Source organism: Heteronotia binoei, chromosome 1, assembly GCF_032191835.1.
Source record: "Heteronotia binoei isolate CCM8104 ecotype False Entrance Well chromosome 1, APGP_CSIRO_Hbin_v1, whole genome shotgun sequence".
Taxonomy (NCBI): domain Eukaryota; kingdom Metazoa; phylum Chordata; class Lepidosauria; order Squamata; family Gekkonidae; genus Heteronotia; species Heteronotia binoei.
The window spans coordinates 173059438-173077496 of NC_083223.1; the positions used below are offsets into that span (position 1 = coordinate 173059438).

At 42.8% G+C, this 18059-nt stretch overlaps 1 protein-coding gene across 1 annotated transcript in view; it reads left to right on the forward strand.

Moving 5' to 3' along the window:
• Window positions 1-8922, forward strand: part of LOC132587091 (opsin-5-like) — a 73416-nt gene extending 64494 nt beyond the window's left edge. Inside the window, exons 3-6 of the mRNA XM_060259302.1 lie at window positions 2251-2350; window positions 6929-7033; window positions 7596-7819; window positions 8285-8922. Of these exons, the coding sequence (XP_060115285.1) occupies window positions 2251-2350; window positions 6929-7033; window positions 7596-7819; window positions 8285-8728 (873 nt within the window). The 3' untranslated portion in view covers window positions 8729-8922. The remainder of the gene's footprint in view (window positions 1-2250; window positions 2351-6928; window positions 7034-7595; window positions 7820-8284) is intronic.
• Window positions 8923-18059: the final 9137 nt, after the last annotated feature.

The window sequence follows — 18059 nt, forward strand, 5'->3', positions numbered from 1 at the left end:
AAAAACTAATAAGTCACCGGGTCCGGATGGCATACATCCGAGAGTTCTGAAAGAACTCAAAGTTGAACTTGTGGATCTTCTAACAAAAATCTGTAATCTTTCATTGAAATCTGCCTCCATTCCTGAGGACTGGAAGGTAGCAAATGTCACCCCCATCTTTAAAAAGGGTTCCAGAGGAGATCCAGGAAATTCAGGCCAGTCAGTCTGACTTCAATACCGGGAAAGTTGATAGAAAGCATTATCAAGGACAGAATGAGTAGGCACATTGATGAACACGGGTTATTGAGGAAGACTCAGCATGGGTTCTGTAAGGGAAGATCTTGCCTCACTAACCTGTTACATTTCTTTGAGGGGGTGAACAAACATGTGGACAAAGGAGACCCGATAGATGTTGTTTACCTTGACTTTCAGAAAGCTTTTGATTAAGTTCCTCATTAAAGGCTCCTTAGAAAGCTTGAGAGTCATGGAATAAAAGGACAGGTCCTCTTGTGGATCAAAAACTGGCTGAGTAATAGGAAGCAGAGAGTGAGTATAAATGGGCAGTCTTCGCAGTAGAGAACGTAAGCAGTGGGGTGCCGCAGGGCTCGGTACTGGGTCCCATGCTCTTTAACTTGTTCATAAATGATTTAGAGTTGGGAGTGAGCAGTGAAGTTTGCGGATGACACTAAATTGTTCAGAGTGGTGAGAACCAGAGAGGATTGTGAGGAACTCCAAAGGGATCTGTTGAGGCTGGGTGAGTGGGCGTCAACGTGGCAGATGCGGTTCAATGTGGCCAAGTGCAAAGTAATGCACATCGGGGCCAAGAATCCCAGCTACAAATACAAGTTGATGGGGTGTGAAATGGCAGAGACTGACCAAGAGAGAGATCTTGGGGTCATGGTAGATAACTCACTGAAAATGTCAAGACAGTGTGCATTTGCAATAAAAAAGGCCAACGCCATGCTGGGAATTATTAGGAAGGAAACTGAAAACAAATCAGCCAATATCATAATGCCCCTGTATAAATTGATGGTGCGGTCTTATTTGGCTTCTCTTATGTTCTTAAGTGTTCCAGCCCTTTAATCATTCTAGTTGCCCTTTTCTGGACTTTCTCCAATGCTATAATATCCTTTTTGAGGTGCGGCGACCAGAACTGCACACAGTACTCCAAATGAGACCGCACCATCGATTTATACTTTCCCTATGAAGAAAGGTGTAAACGCTTGGGGCTCTTTAGCTTGGAGAAACGTCGACTGGCGAAAGAGCTGTGTTTAAAAGGCCTGCAGAACTGAAGCCATGTTGTGTGACACCAGAAGTGATGTCACACCTTCAAGGCCAAAGAGGGAAGCCTGGTAATTAGTTTCGCAGGGAGTTTATAATCTGTGATAGGAATGATAAAGTAATCTTCTAGAGAGTTCTCATGGAGACAGGTTCTGATTGGATGTCATCATTGCTTGACTTGCTGGTCCTCGAGAGGAGAGGCCAAGAGTATAATCTGCAACTGGATTATATTTGTTGAATATGGTCTAATTGGTGGGTGCATGCACATCCAACTTCCTCGCCTTGAACTGCACAATTAGACTGAAGGCAAAATTTCAGTTCCAATTTTTTGTGGTACCCAAATGTGGACATCTTAACTACAGATGTGAAGCTTCTGGAAATTTTGAAGCTGTGGGAGGGACACATTTTTTCCTCTGGCAGCTTTTTTTAAAAAACAAAAATACAGATTTGGGGTGGGAGGGGGAAGCACTAAGTTGTGGAATGTATAAATATAAATACTGTGGTTTTCCGCAAACAGAATTACAAATATACTGAATATTTGAGAAAGCTGAAAACCCTTTTCCACAGTAATATGTAATTTTTGCCATGCGGGAGGTAAGGAAAAAAAACAGCAACCATCAAATACATTATAGTATATTGTTGCAAGAATTACTAATATATATATAAACATACTGTATATTTGAAAGTATATCTACAGAACATACAGGAATTATCCTCAGGAGTATGTGATTAGACTTCCTTCTGCTTATTTAAAATGTATCTGATCCACATGACACTATTCATCCCTGCTTTTGAGATGTCTATCTGTTCACTGATCATATGGATGATGACTTTCCTTGGCATTGATATCTCATGTGCATTTAGGATGTTTGTACACTCCAGAGTATAATAATACAAGATCACTGAAACAACCTCAATAGTTTTTAATTGCTATTGGCAGTGTAAAGCTGATATGAAGTGACAATCTGCTTTGCTCTTTGTTTTTCTCAGATTGATGGATTTCTGACATTTTTGTTTGGTCTTGCTAGCATTAATACACTCACAGTGATAAGTGTGACCCGCTACATAAAAGGCTGCCATCCTAGTAAAGGTAAGTTGTTTTAAACAGATTTTGTGATTCATTCTATTAAAGCCTGGTTTATTTTCTCATAGGTTTAGAAAAGCAAAATAATTCAGCCATATACTTCCAATAAGAAATCAGGTTCATTGTTCAGTGGCTGGACACATTCTGAATATGTAGAAAGAAAATGCTCTCTTACCACAAAATGTTGTTAGTCCTCATATTACAATAGTCCTTTATAGATACATTTGAACATTATACACAATGCAAAAACAGTTGCAGATATTTATCACAATTAATTGTAGGCCACTTAATATGTGCCATTATACTGCTTTTTATCACCCTTCACACTTTTACCCCACCATCCAAGCAGTAATAAAGTAAACAGATTTGCCAAAATGATTACCTGATTGTCTAGAGCAGGAATGGCCAATATAGAATATATAAAGCTATTTAGGAACACTGTACTCTGCACAACTCACAAATATAATGTAAAAGTCAAGTCCTTTGCCAAGAAATGAGAAGGGAATCTTATTTATAAACAATCCTAGGCGCTTTTAAGACAGCTGCCCTGCTATTATTAGCATATCACAGCATCTAGATTATATATTTATTATTATTTATTTTCAATTTATAGTCTGGCCTTTCCCTAATGGGCTCTGAGCGGGTTACAACAGTCAATAATACAAGGTTAAAATCAGATATGTATAATAAAACAATACACAATATAAAAGCAATATAACAGTCTAAAAACAAACTCCAATTCTGCAGTTGGTGGTATCAGTTGCCTCCACTTTCTCAATACATCCCCCACCTGGTATAAGATAAATGGGTCAACAGAGCTATTTCATCAGGGTCCCTGCAGCAGAGAGGCCACAGAATAACAAAATGTCCACTTCCTCAGTTGAATGCCTAGTGGGACAGCTCTGTCTTACAGGCCCTGCGGTCCCTGCAGGGCCCTAATATCCAATGGGAGCTTGTTCCGCCAGGTAGGGGCCAGGACAGAGAATGCCCTGACCTAGGTTGAGGCTAAGTGAACTACTTTTGGGCCAGGGATTACTAGCAGAGGTTGATCCATGGAGCATAAGGCTCTCCGTGGGGCACACAGGAAGAGGTGGTCTCGCAGATATACTGGTCCCAGGCCATTCAGGGCTTTGAAGGTCAGAACCAAAACCTTGAACTAGATCTGGTACTCAATTGGTAACCGGTGCAGCTGGCAGAGCACTGGTTGCATGCAAGCCTGTATAGGTAGCTTGGTTTGGACCCTGGAGAACTCCTGCATAGAAAAAAGACTGCTAATTCCCCTTTTTGGCTGCAGTCCCTCGGGCCACATCTCAAACCAGTCCTAAAAGTCACCAGATCCACAGGAGCAGCTTTTGATAGGCTTGGGAGCGGGTGGGGGGGCTGTATTGGGAAGGGATACGAGGTAAAAATCCTTTGTCCCTCATTCTGTTCATGGTTCTATAAGATTCAGTCTCCTACAAGGGAAACAGAAGTACCAATATAAAAAAAATAGAAAGTATTTATTTAAAACTTAATAAAAAAGGGTCTGCAAGACCTTGTTACAAGCTGCTTGGTGACAAAATAGACTCAAGAACAGATTCTGGTGAACAAACCTAGCCCTGACAGGGATAACATAACAAATAAAGGGTTCAAGCAAATCAGCAGGGGTGTTCCCCTTGTTATATTCTTTGTTGCATAGCAAGATCTAAAAACAGAATTTGAAGCCTTAAAAAAAGCTATATGGTAATTTTAAGTAGCTCCAGTAATGTCTTAATTGCATAAATACAAAACAATTATAAATAAATGGAGCTCCACATTTTACTTAGCTAGAATTTAGCTCATATTTTGCTTAGCATGAAAATAATTCAGAGAAAACTATTCTGTAATTAGGGGGATTTATGCATATAGTTGATTGTTTAACCCAGAAGTATCAAACTCAATTGTTTCAAGGGATCTGACATAAATGTCACCTGTCATATTTGGGCATGTGTGTCATAAAATATAATACCAGGTACCAGAGATATGACCTTTATAAAGGTGATTTCAGATGCCAAAGGGCAATAGCAGGTGAATGAGAATAGCAAGCTTGATTAGATTATGTGTGACATGCTGAAGGATAGTAGATGTGGACATATCAGCATTTGTAATGAGACAGGAGACCTAGGTCTTGATTTGGTCCAGGAGGATTCTGTCCAGGAAGATGCAAAGAATATGTGACGGAACCGGCCCGATTCTGCCTTCAGACCCGGTCCCGTCTGCTCCCTATTGAGTCGCCAACTCCTGGAGGGAGCTATTTCTCCTCCTGCCCCTTGGGCTCGCTGCCACCACCTGCTCAGTCTAGGGGTTCAGATTGAGAGGAACAGGACTCCCAATCCCCCTCTCCAGCTATGAGGCTAGGCCTCAAGGTCCTCTGCCACCCTGCACTTGGGTTTCACAGAGACCTCAGCACTTCTTTGGGGCACCCCTGGAGGATTGGCACCTTATCCAACTGCATGCCTTCCCCCTTCCCCGGGGCCCCCTTCTCAACACAGCGTGGTCTAGAGCGGTTGGGGATCTAGGTGGTACAGAGATTGACTGCCAGCATTCAAACAGTAAAAATATATTTATTTAAAAGAGAAAAAGAAAAGAAAAGAAGAACAAAACAAAAACAGTTGCCTTTAAAAAGTTAGCACAGCACAGCACAGCACACAGCATAACAAAGAAAAGTTGATTATAAACGCATCCTGCTGGCCCTGATCTAAACATGCCCTGCCCTTTTGGATGACTTACTTTGTCTTACTGCCTGGAGGCCTCATTGTCTTTTGAATAGGCCGCATGCACAGGCAGGAGCTCCCCCACTGGCAACCTCTTCCTTCGAGCTGCAGCTGAGAACTGAAAAACTCTTCCTGCTTAACTCACATGCAAAGAACAAAAGCACTTCCTGCCTCTCTAGGAGACTTTCCCCCTAGCGTTGTTGGTTTGGCTCTGGAAGGGAGGGGGGGGTGGAGGGAGGCTACAAAGCCTGCTGAGGGGTTTACTGATCCCTCACAATGAAGCACCAACATTGAATAAAATGGCGTTTCTCCACAGAATAAATGAACATAAGTCTGATGTTAGAAAACACATTTTAAAAAACAACCAGTGGGGAGACATTTTAGCAGTTGCTGAACAGTTGCTGAACAGACATGCAGTTGCTGAACAGTTCTCTAACAAAGGAATTTCAAAGAAGGATTAGAAACAGACTGCTGAATTGCTACTGATAATGAAGCTCAGGACAATACGTCCTCCTGGACTGAATTGAGACCCACATTTTCTATCCCATTATCAATTCCTGCTGTTATCATTTGGCATTGGAAATCATTCCACTCTCTTAAAATATAAGGGCAGATGGACTCACATTCTAGCTGTATCTGATGAAATGCGCAGAGACTCACAAAAGCTCATGCCCTACCACAAATGTTGTTAGTTGTTAAGGTGCTGCTGGACTCTTGCTGTTTTCCACTAATAAAGATTGCAAGCTGTGGTTTTAGGTTTCTTCCCCACCCCCCTCAACTGTTAGGACTGGAGAGAGAAGTCAAATAATGTGTTGAGCAAAGTCCACACAGTGTTGGTGACAATAATGAAACAGTTAAACAAGCAAAGGTGGAGGGGGTTTAATGTGAAGAAAGGCAGACAGTAAGGTGAGAGGGGACAGAGGGAGATGTGTTGAACTGGAAAATATAGAACCCTAAATGTGTTTTTAAATACTTAGCCATCTACTTCCAGTAAGTAAACAATTGAATACAATCCGTTGCAATTCCTAATCAGGGTCTTTTTGAAAGAAAATAAAATCCCAGATAGGCATAGAGAAATCTAATATTTTAAAAGAATAATTTTCAGAATAAGCCAAAATAATTTCCTTTTAATTCCACTTTTCCCTTATCCCAAAACATCTCTTTCCTGAGCCGCCTTTCTTTTTTAAACGTGTGTGTGTGTGAGAGAGAGAGAGAGAGAGAGAGAGGGAGGGAGGGGGAGGGAGGGAGGGAGAGAGAGAGATCAGGTCTCAAAGTAAGCCATGTAATAATTAATTCTATCCTTCTGAAGGCTTGATGTAGACACCTTTTAATCATCAAAGCCATGTTCATTCCTCTCAGATTTAATCTGGGCATGAAGCCATTTATTCATAACTTATTTCTCTCTAGGTTGTAATGGTGAAAACATTGCTGAAACAGTAACTACTGTAACAGTGAAAAGCAAATACATGTTTGCATGTTTTCTCAGGCCTGGTTTTGTCCAGTTATCTATGTCATTAACAGTCAGAGCCTGAGGCAATATGGTTCAAAAGCAGAATACAGTGTTCTTCCAATATTTTGTTGAGTGTTCATTTGGGCTGTGGGTGTAGTTATATGGTATATTTATGCCATTAACATTTCATCTTTAAAATCTACACAATTTATGCAATTAACATTTCATCTTTAAAATATATTTTTAAAAAAATTATATGGAGGTAGTTGAATTTGTAGTCTTCCAGATTTATGGATTTGTGGTCTTTCAGTTTTATGATTTTTTTAATTCCAGTTGGATGTCTTAATTACGTCATTGTAAAATGTGTTGCATGTCAACAGCATCTGCTGTTTTGTGTTCCAGTGCATTGTATCAGCAACAGCAGCATCTCTGTGATCCTTGTCTTTATATGGGTAGCAGCTTTCTTCTGGTCAGTAGCTCCAGTTCTGGGATGGGGCAGTTATACAGGTAATGGTTTTCTCCCTGGGACTGAATTAGTTATCTATGGCAATCTAGTAATTCATTTTCCCAGATGGATACTGGTATTTAAGTGAATATTTGCATTTCTGTGGTTTAGTTAGAACTAAGCAGAGCCTCTTCAGAGAGACAGAGGCACATAGTGCTAGATTTATGAGTTGGTCTGGCAGGAGACAGTTGTTGGTGGAAGCACATGTAACCATTTGTTTTCAGCACCCCCGGGAAGCTGAAGCAAAGACTTGGGGCAGCTGCAAGGGTTGTTTTTAACACCGCCCCTCCCCCCCCCCCCCCCGATTAACCAGAACAAAGAAAAGGGCTTTACAAGTCCATTCCTTGTCAGTAGTCATTAAGGATGACTGTTAATTTAGGCCATTTATAGGCTCAGAGATCTTGGGAAAGATGTTATATCAAAACCTATTGTTGCATTTATTACAATTCAGTAAGTCACTGTGATAAATTTTTCCATTAAGAATTCTAGGATGGAACCCCCCTTAAAGGATTAGAAACCTGTATTAACCAATTAAAAAAATTAACCAGATTATATTTTTCCTAGACCGCATGTATGGAACATGTGAAATAGACTGGGCAAAAGCCAACTTTTCAGCAATCTACAAGGCCTACATTGTGTCCATTTTCATCTGCTGTTTCTTTCTACCTGTGACTATCATGATTTTCTCATATGTGTCCATCATCAATACAGTCAAGTCAAGCCATGCACTAAGTGGAATGGGAGATCCAACTGATAGGCAGAGGCGCACGGAACGAAGTGTCACAAGGGTCAGTCTGGAAATTTTAAAAAGTGCATATCCAAAAGAGATCATTTATTTTAATCTACACCTTCCAAATTAGATCTAATGGTACAAAATAAATATCAGTGGATCAAAAAGAAAATGAAAAGTTGATCACTGAATAATGGAGAGGAACAGAGAAAAATAGAGATTAATAATAATAATAACATATGTTTTATGACTAATCCATGGCTGAAGTGTCTGTGCTGCAATCCAAAGAGGGGCCAGGCATGCCTGGATGCCATTGGATTTACTGATCCCAGTGTAAAACTTCATCAGTCTGAAAAGGACAAGAAAACTAGGAGAGAGACGACTATTCATGGGTCAAGAAGTGCATCATATTTCCAGGTTTCCAATTAACCCATTGATGTAACTTAGCCTTTATTATAATCTTTTCTGTCTGAGGCAGGGAAATGTGAAATGATGGTTCTCATTCTTTTCTTCTCTCCTCTAGGTGTCCATAGTCATTTGCACAGCCTTTATCACTGCATGGTCTCCATATGCAGTCAGCTCTATGTGGTCTGCCTGTGGTTACCCTGTGCCACATCTAACTAGCATCCTTGCCAGTCTTTTTGCAAAGTCTGCCAGTTTCTACAACCCCATCATTTACTTTGGAATGAGCTCCAAATTCCGACGGGACATCTTCATTTTGCTTCACTGTGCCAGAGAGATTAAGGATCCTGTGAAGCTCAAACGGTTCAAGCATCTCAGGCAGAAACAGGAGACATCACCTTCTCAGATGGAAGAGAAATATACAGAAAATGTTCAGCCCGCTCTGAGTCCCGATTCTGGGGTGGGGAGTCGTTCTAACACCCCTCCTCCTGTAAACAAGGAGACATATTTTGGTGTTTTCAATATTTCGCCCAACAATCCTGATATTGAATGTGTTCGACTGTGAGCACTCTGGGTATACACAATATACAGTGGGTGAACAAAACATGTAGAATATTTCCCAATCACTTTTATCTCCATCTTTTCCCTTAGCACTGATGACACGCCAGTATAAGTGTAGCAGATCAAACACAAAGGTGGGAGGCAAATCTAGCACAAGTGAAGATTTGTTTCTCTGCAGCTGTACAACAGCAAATGAAAGGGTGGCTTGTTTGTGGTTTTTTGCTTTGTTTTGTAGAAACTGTTCAAATTGCATTTAAGAAAAAATTCATAGAATTTAATTTAGGTGTTACATAATTTTCTTGCATTTTACTCATTTGTTCAGAATTCCAGCTTTATTTAGTTTTGCTCCCATCTTACAATGCATTTATTCAGAGATCTGCAGAAGAGACAACCCGTAGCCAGTCACAACACTGGCACACTATTCTACAATCAGCCACCAGAGGGTGGCCATTAGCTAATGTTCTCCCTATGGGAGACTACATATTTCACATTCCCTGGGTAACTTGCAGCTGTCCTGACAACAGATCCCTGCCCTTCATCTGAAGGCCTCAGTCAGGCCACTAGAGCCACAGCTAAGTCTTAGGTCTGTAGCAAGGACTGCACCCTGAGCTAGTCTGCTTATTGTAGACTGCTGCTGGCTCTTGTGCTTTTCAGTACTCTGCATTCCTCTTATTACTGTTACAATTCTGGCTTTAGCTATTTTTTGTGGGAAATCGATACCTTTCCCATGTTCATTTTGTAAGCAATGGCAAGTGAAGGAGGCAAGAAATGAATGCCCTTCTCTGTCTGAAACAGCTTAATTTTGCATCGGGGCAAAGCTGGGTCTCCAGATGGTAACTGATAAAATTGCCTTTTATTTTTAAAAATACTTCAGCCAAGCAGAACAAGATCCCATTAATTTTGGAGAAGCTGGGGATGCTGAACATGCAGATAATGAACTCTCCCAACCAAATTAAGGAAGGCATACTTTGAAATTATTATTAGGAACCCATAATAAAGTACTGAGGATTGCTTTGAGCTTGTTCCTTATGTACCCCTTAAACCCAGCATGAGCTCCAAATAGCAATATGGGACGTAATTAAAGATCAGACAAAGAGCAGGTTAAAAACACTTGTTTAGATCTCAACTCCCCCTTAGTCCCATCTTTATACATTTTCTTTTTATCCACTATTGCCTCCATTTAATTCTATTTCTATCTTGCCCTCTATAAATGGTCACTTCATCATCCACATAGCATCCTCCTATTCTTGACACCCTAACCCATCACCCCATATCATTCCTTCTGCCTGTAACAGTCTTTCTGCCATGCTTTCCCTGAACATCTGCTTCTTCTTGCTCCCCGTCCCCTCCCCACATTGCCCCTCTATCCAAAAAATTTCCTTTACACACTTCATCTTTTACATCTACATCATCCCTCTTCCAAACTTGCCCAAAGACCCATTCTTCCCTGTGGTCCTAGTTCCCACTCCATTTAACCTCCACTTCCACCCTCCTCCCCTCTTGTTATCCCTCACTCAGCTTCCACTACAGCACCTTTTAAGTGCCTCATGGCATTCCCTCAGCTCTTTCTTGCATGCTTTCATTTAACGTAGTCCCTCCTTTCTCCACTAGGCTCATGTTAACTCTCCACACCTCATTTCCTTAACTCCCCTCCCCCCTGACACCCCACTGTTTCTTTCACATCACTGTAAATCATCCCTCAGTTTTAGCACTCTCCATTCCCAACATCTCTTCCTTTTTCTAGCTTCTTTCATTCATCACCACCTCACATCTCTACCAACTCATCTCTGAGAGGACTTGGAGAATAAAGAAAATTTCATTCTGCTCTCACTGGTCTAATTTCTTCTCTTGCTGGCTCCACCTCTGCTTCCCCACTACTCATTTATCAATCAACACTGACAACATAGCATTCTGGACTACCAAGAAAACCCTGCACATCAGGACCTCTACCTATAGGGTCTAACGCCCACACCCAAGCATCAGGCAGTCCACCTGGTACCTGATGCTTGGGAGGGGGTACAAAAACCTATAGCAGATTCCCAGAAGCACACCATCTTGACATTCCAAGGTCCTCAGACTGGGAACAAACTGCTTGCTAGGTTGTTTTGATACTGGGTTTTATTTTGCTTGCTGAAGGTCATATCTCTCTCTTTCTCTGCTAATCAGATTTTTCTGCAAACACAGGGGTTCCTTTGACTTTGCAGAAGTGTAAATCATCATAAGGGTTAAGCCATTTTTGTATTTTTGTTCAAAGTCCACACAGGGACAAGTGCTTGGGTACTGGATAAAAGAAAGACAAATAGAAAATTTTCATGGAAGTTCATATACTTGTTTAAAGGTGCTAAACCTAAATAGGCATTGCCAATGTAGTAGGCTCAAAGTCAAGTTATGCATTATGGCAGCCATTGGTCCAACCGGTCACTGCAAGTGCTGTTTTAAAGGAAAATTAAGTTGTAAAATGTCCATGCTGTGGCAGCACCCAGTGATCTTTTGCACCCAGTCCCCCCACCTGTACCTTTTTAAAAGCTGAAACAGCTTTTGGCAGTGGAAAAACACAGGGATGGGGAAATCACTTGGCGCTGTCACAGCATGGGAGAAAAGAGGAACAAGGTGGAAGGTTGAGCAGTTTTATTAGATCTTCTGGATCCCTATGCATTTCACTATGTACTTTGCCAGGGAATCTTACATAGAAACTTCTCTGGCTTCCATCTTGAATAACGCACTCTCATGTAGGGATCTAAAAGATCTAATAAAACTTCTTAACCTTATATCTTGCTTCTCTTTTCTCCTATCCCTTACCTTCTACCTCCTCCTACCTTCTTCCTGCCATCACAGTGTGGGTCTGATGAAGACCCTGCAGCAATTTTTAAATGTCTAACTTTTCCTCTAAAATGGCATCAGCAATCATCGATTGGACGCATGGCCACCATAGCATGTACTTTGGTTACCAGCGTCCCATGTTTTCACTGTAGTCTAACACAGAGGAGAGTATACATGCACTTCTACCAGAGAGTCCTTAAATTGCCTGGAATCAAACCAGGACTATCCAGTCATATTACCAGCGCTATAAAGGGTACCAATACAGCATGACTGCCGTGTGATAGAAAGGGCATGGGTACTTAGTTAGTTTTTCATGATTCAACAAGAATTTCAAAAATAGAATAAAGAATTCTAGGTCCTGCTACAGCATTTTTGCTAAACATGTCAACAGCTTAGACTTCTCATCTTATTAGATTTAAAAGCAAAAACAACAACTAGTGAATGCACCTAGTCAAAGGGTAGGTCTTGCTGCCATACCTTGTGCATTCACTTGAAGCACTTTCATCTGTGAAATAATTTAACAAACTGGAGTGATGAATGGATACATATGATAAAACCTTACCTTCTAAAATGTTCTTTCTGGGTACACATTTGTCCAAGGAACAGTATTCATGCATTTCATCATTAAATGAAGAAAAATATCCATATTTTTGAAAACCCATGGAATCTTACACTGTCTAAGAAGGCTGAGGAGGTGAATATGTTTTTGCAAAAACTTCATTTTCTATTTGTGTTCCTTGGGATGGTTACAAAAAAGCTCACCTTCCTTTCCTCCCTAAGTATATTTGTTTTGAGATTATCATCTCTAATTTCAGTTTTAAAACAAATAAACTTTATAAGTAAAAAGAAAGTGAACTATGATTTCTTTCATGGCCACAGATTTCAACTAGAGGCACATTTATTTTTAGGAGAAAACTGGGACTTTTTGGACTTCATTCCCATTACTAATGAAAAGCTAATAGGCAGCATGTTTCTCTCTGCATGGAACTGACCATGATAATTCCAGAAGTAAATGGAACCAATGATACAAGCAGCCTGTTCTTGTCCTTTACTTAAGAAACAGAAGCAGGAGGTCAATAAAGAGGCTTCTGGTGCTGATGAGGGTGTGGAATCCGGGGCTTCTGCTTTATTTATTTATTTGCATTATATTTATATCCCGCCCATTCCATACAGACTCAAGGCGGCTAACAGCATAAAATAGACAGTAAACAAACAATTTTAAAACAATCAGATAATAACAATGGTGCTACTTCAGGCAGATCATATAATATTTTGTTTCTCACGCGCACAGACCCTGGCCAGTTAGTAATAAAAGCGTTATGGATCCAGATGTGGTGGCAGTCCTCTCCCATTAGATGTTATAAGCCATCTGAAACAGTTCAATCTTGCAGACCCTGCAGAACTGCGCTAAATCCCGCAGGGCCGTGATGGCTTCTGGGAGGGTGTTCCAAAGTATTGGGGCCGCAACCGAGAAGGCTCTTGCTGTGGTGGAATTGAGCCTAGCCTCCTTTAGCCCAGGGAAAGCCAAAAGATTTTGAGAACTTGATCGCAGTGCTCTCTTGGGAACATGTGGGGCAAGGCGGTCCCACAGATAGGTAGGTCCTAGGCCATATAGGGCTCTAAAGGTTAATACCAGGACCTTGAAATGGATTCGGTACGCAACAGGCAGCCAGTGCAGTGCTCTCAGCACAGCCTGAATGTGCTCCTGATGAGGAAGCCCCATTAGTAGCCTGGCTGCAGCATTCTGCACCAGCTACAGCTTCTGAATCAGAGTCAAGGGCAGCCCCATGTAGAGAGTGTTACAGTAATCGAATCTTGAGGTGACCGAGGCATGGATCACCATTGCTAAGTTGCTGTGCTCAAGGTAGAGGACTGCTGTGTTCACCAAAGGTGAAAAAAAGCAGCTCCGGCGCCCAAAGTCAGAAGCTTGGGCGTGCTGCTGGAGCCCACATTGGCAATGGAGGCCCAGATAGCACCCACTGTGAAATCCGCGTTCTTTCACCTTAGGCGGGTACGACAGTTGGTCCCTTTCCTTGAGCGCAGCGACCTAGCAACTGTGATCCATGCAATGGTCACCTCAAGACTAGACTACTGCAATGCCCTCTACATGGGGCTGCTCTTGTCTAGTATCCAGAAACTGCAGTTTGTGCAGAATGCGGCAGCCAGGCTGTTATTTGGTCTCTCTATACGGGAGCACATACAGCCAATGCTGCGGGAACTGCACTGGTTGCCAATAGTATTCCAGATTCGCTACAAGGTGCTGGTTATCACCTTTAAAGCCCTATTTGGCTGAGGACCTGTCTACCTTAGGGACCGTCTCTCCCCATGTTCCCCAGAGGGTATTCAGATCTGGATCACAGAATTTATTGTCAATCCCTGGGCCAAGGGAGGCGAGACTGAAAGCTACCAGAGAAAGAGCCTTCTCAGTTGCGGCCCCCCACTCGTGCAACCAACTTCCAGAAGTAAGGGCCTTGTGGGACCTTGTTCAGTTCCACAAGGCCTGTAAAACAGCCCTATTTCGACTTGCCTTTAGCTGAATTATAGTAAAAGTAGATGCCCAACATCACTGAACTTAATTAAATCAACACTAGCACCAAAATTTTTAAATTGTTTTGAACTGTTTTAATATATTTAATTGCGATTAATTGTTAAAATTTTAATTGTTTATTTACTGTTTTATTGTTTTAGTTTGACTGTTGTTAGCCACCCTGAGCCTGCTTCAGCAGGGAGGGTGGGATATAAATCTGAGAAATAAATAAATAAATAAATAAATAAATACTTGGGCCTCCATAGTTAAGGAGGACTCCAGGAGCACTCCCAAGCTCTTTACCCTCAACGCTGTCTGGTTCAGAAGCTCTCAGGGGCTGGCACAGCCAGTGGGTCATCCATGCTTTCCCCTTTGCTCCCATCTCTGGGTGCCTCATGTGACCGCAATTGGTCTATGTTCTGCCTCATAGTGAACCCGGCCTCTGAGGTGACCTCATACATGACAGCCCCTAGGATTCTGGAGACCTGGCCCGGAATCCAGGCTGGACCTTTCCCAAACTTTTTGGCAAACACCAAATCCCCCATGTGGAACCCACAGGGGGCCCGAACTGCCTTGGGTACCTTTTGTAGGTCTGGGGTACGGTTCAGGTGCATGCAATCCAGAAGGGTTGTTAGCTGCTGGCCCATTAGGAGCTTGGCCGGGCTGCGGCCAGTAATTGTGCTTGGGATGGTATGCTGTGCCAGTAGGCATTCTGCAAGGTGGGCTCCCCAGTCCCCTTGGATGATGCAGTGGAGTGATTCCTTAGTAGCTCACACCATCATTTTCACTTGGCCGTTGGTGTCTGGGTGAAAAGGGGCTAACCTAATGTGTTTTATTAGGTTGCGACCACAAAAATCCTGGAACTCGGCCAATGTGAAGGCCATTCCATTATCTGAGATGAGTGTGTTGAGCAGGCCATGAGTGGAGAAAAACCTGTGGAGGGCCGCCAGTGCAGCCCAGGATGAGGTTGATGCTACTGGCACTACCTCAAGCCACTTTAAGTAGGAGTCCACAATAAGGAAGAATATTTGTCCCTGGAAGGACCCTGCAAAGTCTATGTGCAGGCAGGACCAGGGGTTACATGTGGACCCTCCCACTGTTGGGCTGGGGCTCGAGGCGGGGCTGGCTGGGTCTCCTGGCATCTGGCTACCCAGACTTCTATGGTCTCATCAATTCCCGGCTCCCATACATTGCTGTGGGCCAGCGCCTTCATGTGCACAATCCCCTGATGGGTTTCGTGCAGCGCAGTGAGGACTAGCAGCCATAGCACCAGGAAAACCACCATCCTGCACCCCCACAACAAAACACTGCAGCACGACCCAGAGACGGGAGACAAATTCTTCTTCGCTGGCCACAGCAACCAGCACATTGTCGAATAATGGTTGGACCCTGAGTATACCTTTAAGGAGAGAGTCCATTAAGTTCTTGAAGATCCCCAGGGCCACACTGACGCCAAACTGCAGGCGCTTTACCCGGAAGGCCCCCCGGTGCATCACAATGGCTTGGGCCTCCGCTGTGGCAGCGTCTACTGGGAGCTGCTGATACGCCTGGGCCAAATCCAGCGTCCCAAAAAATTTTGCTCCTGCAAGGGAAGTCAGCACATGACTGACCATGGGGACCGGATAAGCATGGCCTTGCAGCGCCTTGTTAATCGTGCATTTGTAGTTTGCACATGCTGCCTTCACTTTCACCGGGGTGACAATAGGGGTCTCCAACTTAGCATTGGTGACTGGCTCTACTACCCCTTGGGCCATGAGGTGGTCTGGCTCCTCCTCTATCTTAGATCGCAGAGCCAGGGGCACTCACCAGGCCTTTAGCCTTATGGTTCAGGTCCAAGGTTACTGGGGGCGTGGTGTATGTTTCCAGAGTGCCATTGAAAATGGCGGGGAACTCCTCACATACATTCTGAAAGTCTCTCCGTGATGGGGCCTGATGGGTTCTCATTACCCGGATCCCCAGGGCCTCAAACCCCGATAGTCCCAGCAAACTACACAAGTCCCCTTCCACTATGATTAGGGGTAGTTTGCCCAAGAACTGTCCGTATTTTATGTGGACTGCCCCCACCCCCAGTACAGCGACCTCTCTTTTCTGGAAGTCACAGACTATGAATGGGAACGGATGTAGCCGGGATTCTCCCCCGCCACCCCCCCGATCTAACTTCCTGAAAGTTCGGGCTGAGATGATTGTCTGGCCCGCCCCAGAGTCTACCTCCATTTTGCAGGGCTTGCCTTCTATCAGGACAGTCACTTTGAATTTATCGGGGGTGTGCATGGAGAGTTGGCATACCTGATCCCCTGCTGTCATGTTCAGTTCAGTTCATTTATTATAATTAGCCATTGACTTACAAATCTACAAAAAGCTCAAGAAAAAGGAAAGTAGACTAAAAGTTAAAACATACGAAATATTGTGTAAGGTATAACAAAAGTATAACAACAGATGCAATACAATGGCAATAACAATAAAGATGTAGACATAAATCTAAAAGTTATCCCTTCGCATTGCCACCTTGGCATGTATTTTCTTTGCTGCAAGGGCAAAGACAGAAACTTTTTGGGAGATATAAGCATCAATATAAGATAAAAGAAATACTATTTTTTCCTCCACTGAATAAGCACTTAGGCCTGACAGAATTCCATCTAAAAATTTAGCCCTTGGACTGGAATAGAGCAAACAGAAATTAAGTAGTGAGGTAATTCCTCAATTGCATGAGAACAGCAAATGCCTAAACGTTGGGCCACTGGAGTTTGGTTAAAACAACCTTCCATGACTACTGTTGACATTGACCGGAATTGTAAAATTCGCTCTGAGAACATGATTAGAAATGTTAACTAAGTATGGAGATCTTGTGTGTTCCAGTTTAATTAATTTGTACCATGGTGCTGTTTTTTATTTTAATATTAAGATACGACCTAGTCAGGCATCAGAGTCTCCTTAGAAAGCTTGAGAGTCATGAAGTAAAAGGACAGGTCCTCTTGTGGATCAAAAACTGGCTGAGTAATAGGAAGCAGAGAGTGAGTATAAATGGGCAGTCTTCACAGTGGAGGACGGTAAGCAGTGGGGTGCCGCAGGGCTCGGTACTGGGTCCCATGCTCTTTAACTTGTTCATTAATGATTTAGAGTTGGGAGTGAGCAGTGAAGTGGCCAAGTTTGTGGATGACACTAAATTGTTCAGGGTGGTGAGAACCAGAGAGGATTGTGAGGAACTCCAAAGGGATCTGTTGAGGCTGGGTGAGTGGGCGTCAACGTGGCAGATGCGGTTCAATGTGGCCAAGTGCAAAGTAATGCACATTGGGGCCAAGAATCCCAGCTACAAATACAAGTTGATGGGGTGTGAAATGGCAGAGACTGACCAAGAGAGAGATCTTGGTGTCATGGTAGATAACTCACTGAAAATGTAAAGACAGTGTGCGTTTGCAATAAAAAAGGCCAACGCCATGCTGGGAATTATTAGGAAGGGAATTGAAAACAAATCAGCCAGTATCATAATGCCCCTGTATAAATCGATGGTGCGGTCTCATTTGGAGTACTGTGTGCAGTTCTGGTCGCCGTACCTCAAAAAGGATATTATAGCATTGGAGAAAGTCCAGAAAAGGCAACTAGAATGATTAAAGGGCTGGAACACTTTCCCTATGAAGAAAGGTTGAAACACTTGGGACTCTTTAGCTTGGAGAAACGTCGACTGTGGGGTGACATGATAGAGGTTTACAAGATAATGCATGGGATGGAGAAAGTAGAGAAAGAAGTACTTTTCTCCCTTTCTCACAATACAAAAACTCATGGGCATTCGATGAAATTGCTGAGCAGACAGGTTAAAATGGATAAAAGGAAGTACTTCTTCACCCAAAGGGTGATTAACGTGTGGAATTCACTGCCACAGGAGGTGGTGGCGGCCACAAGCATAGCCACCTTCAAGAGGAGTTTAAATAAAAATATGGAGCAGAGGTCCATCAGTGGCTATTAGCCACTGTGTGTCTGTGTGTGTGTGTGT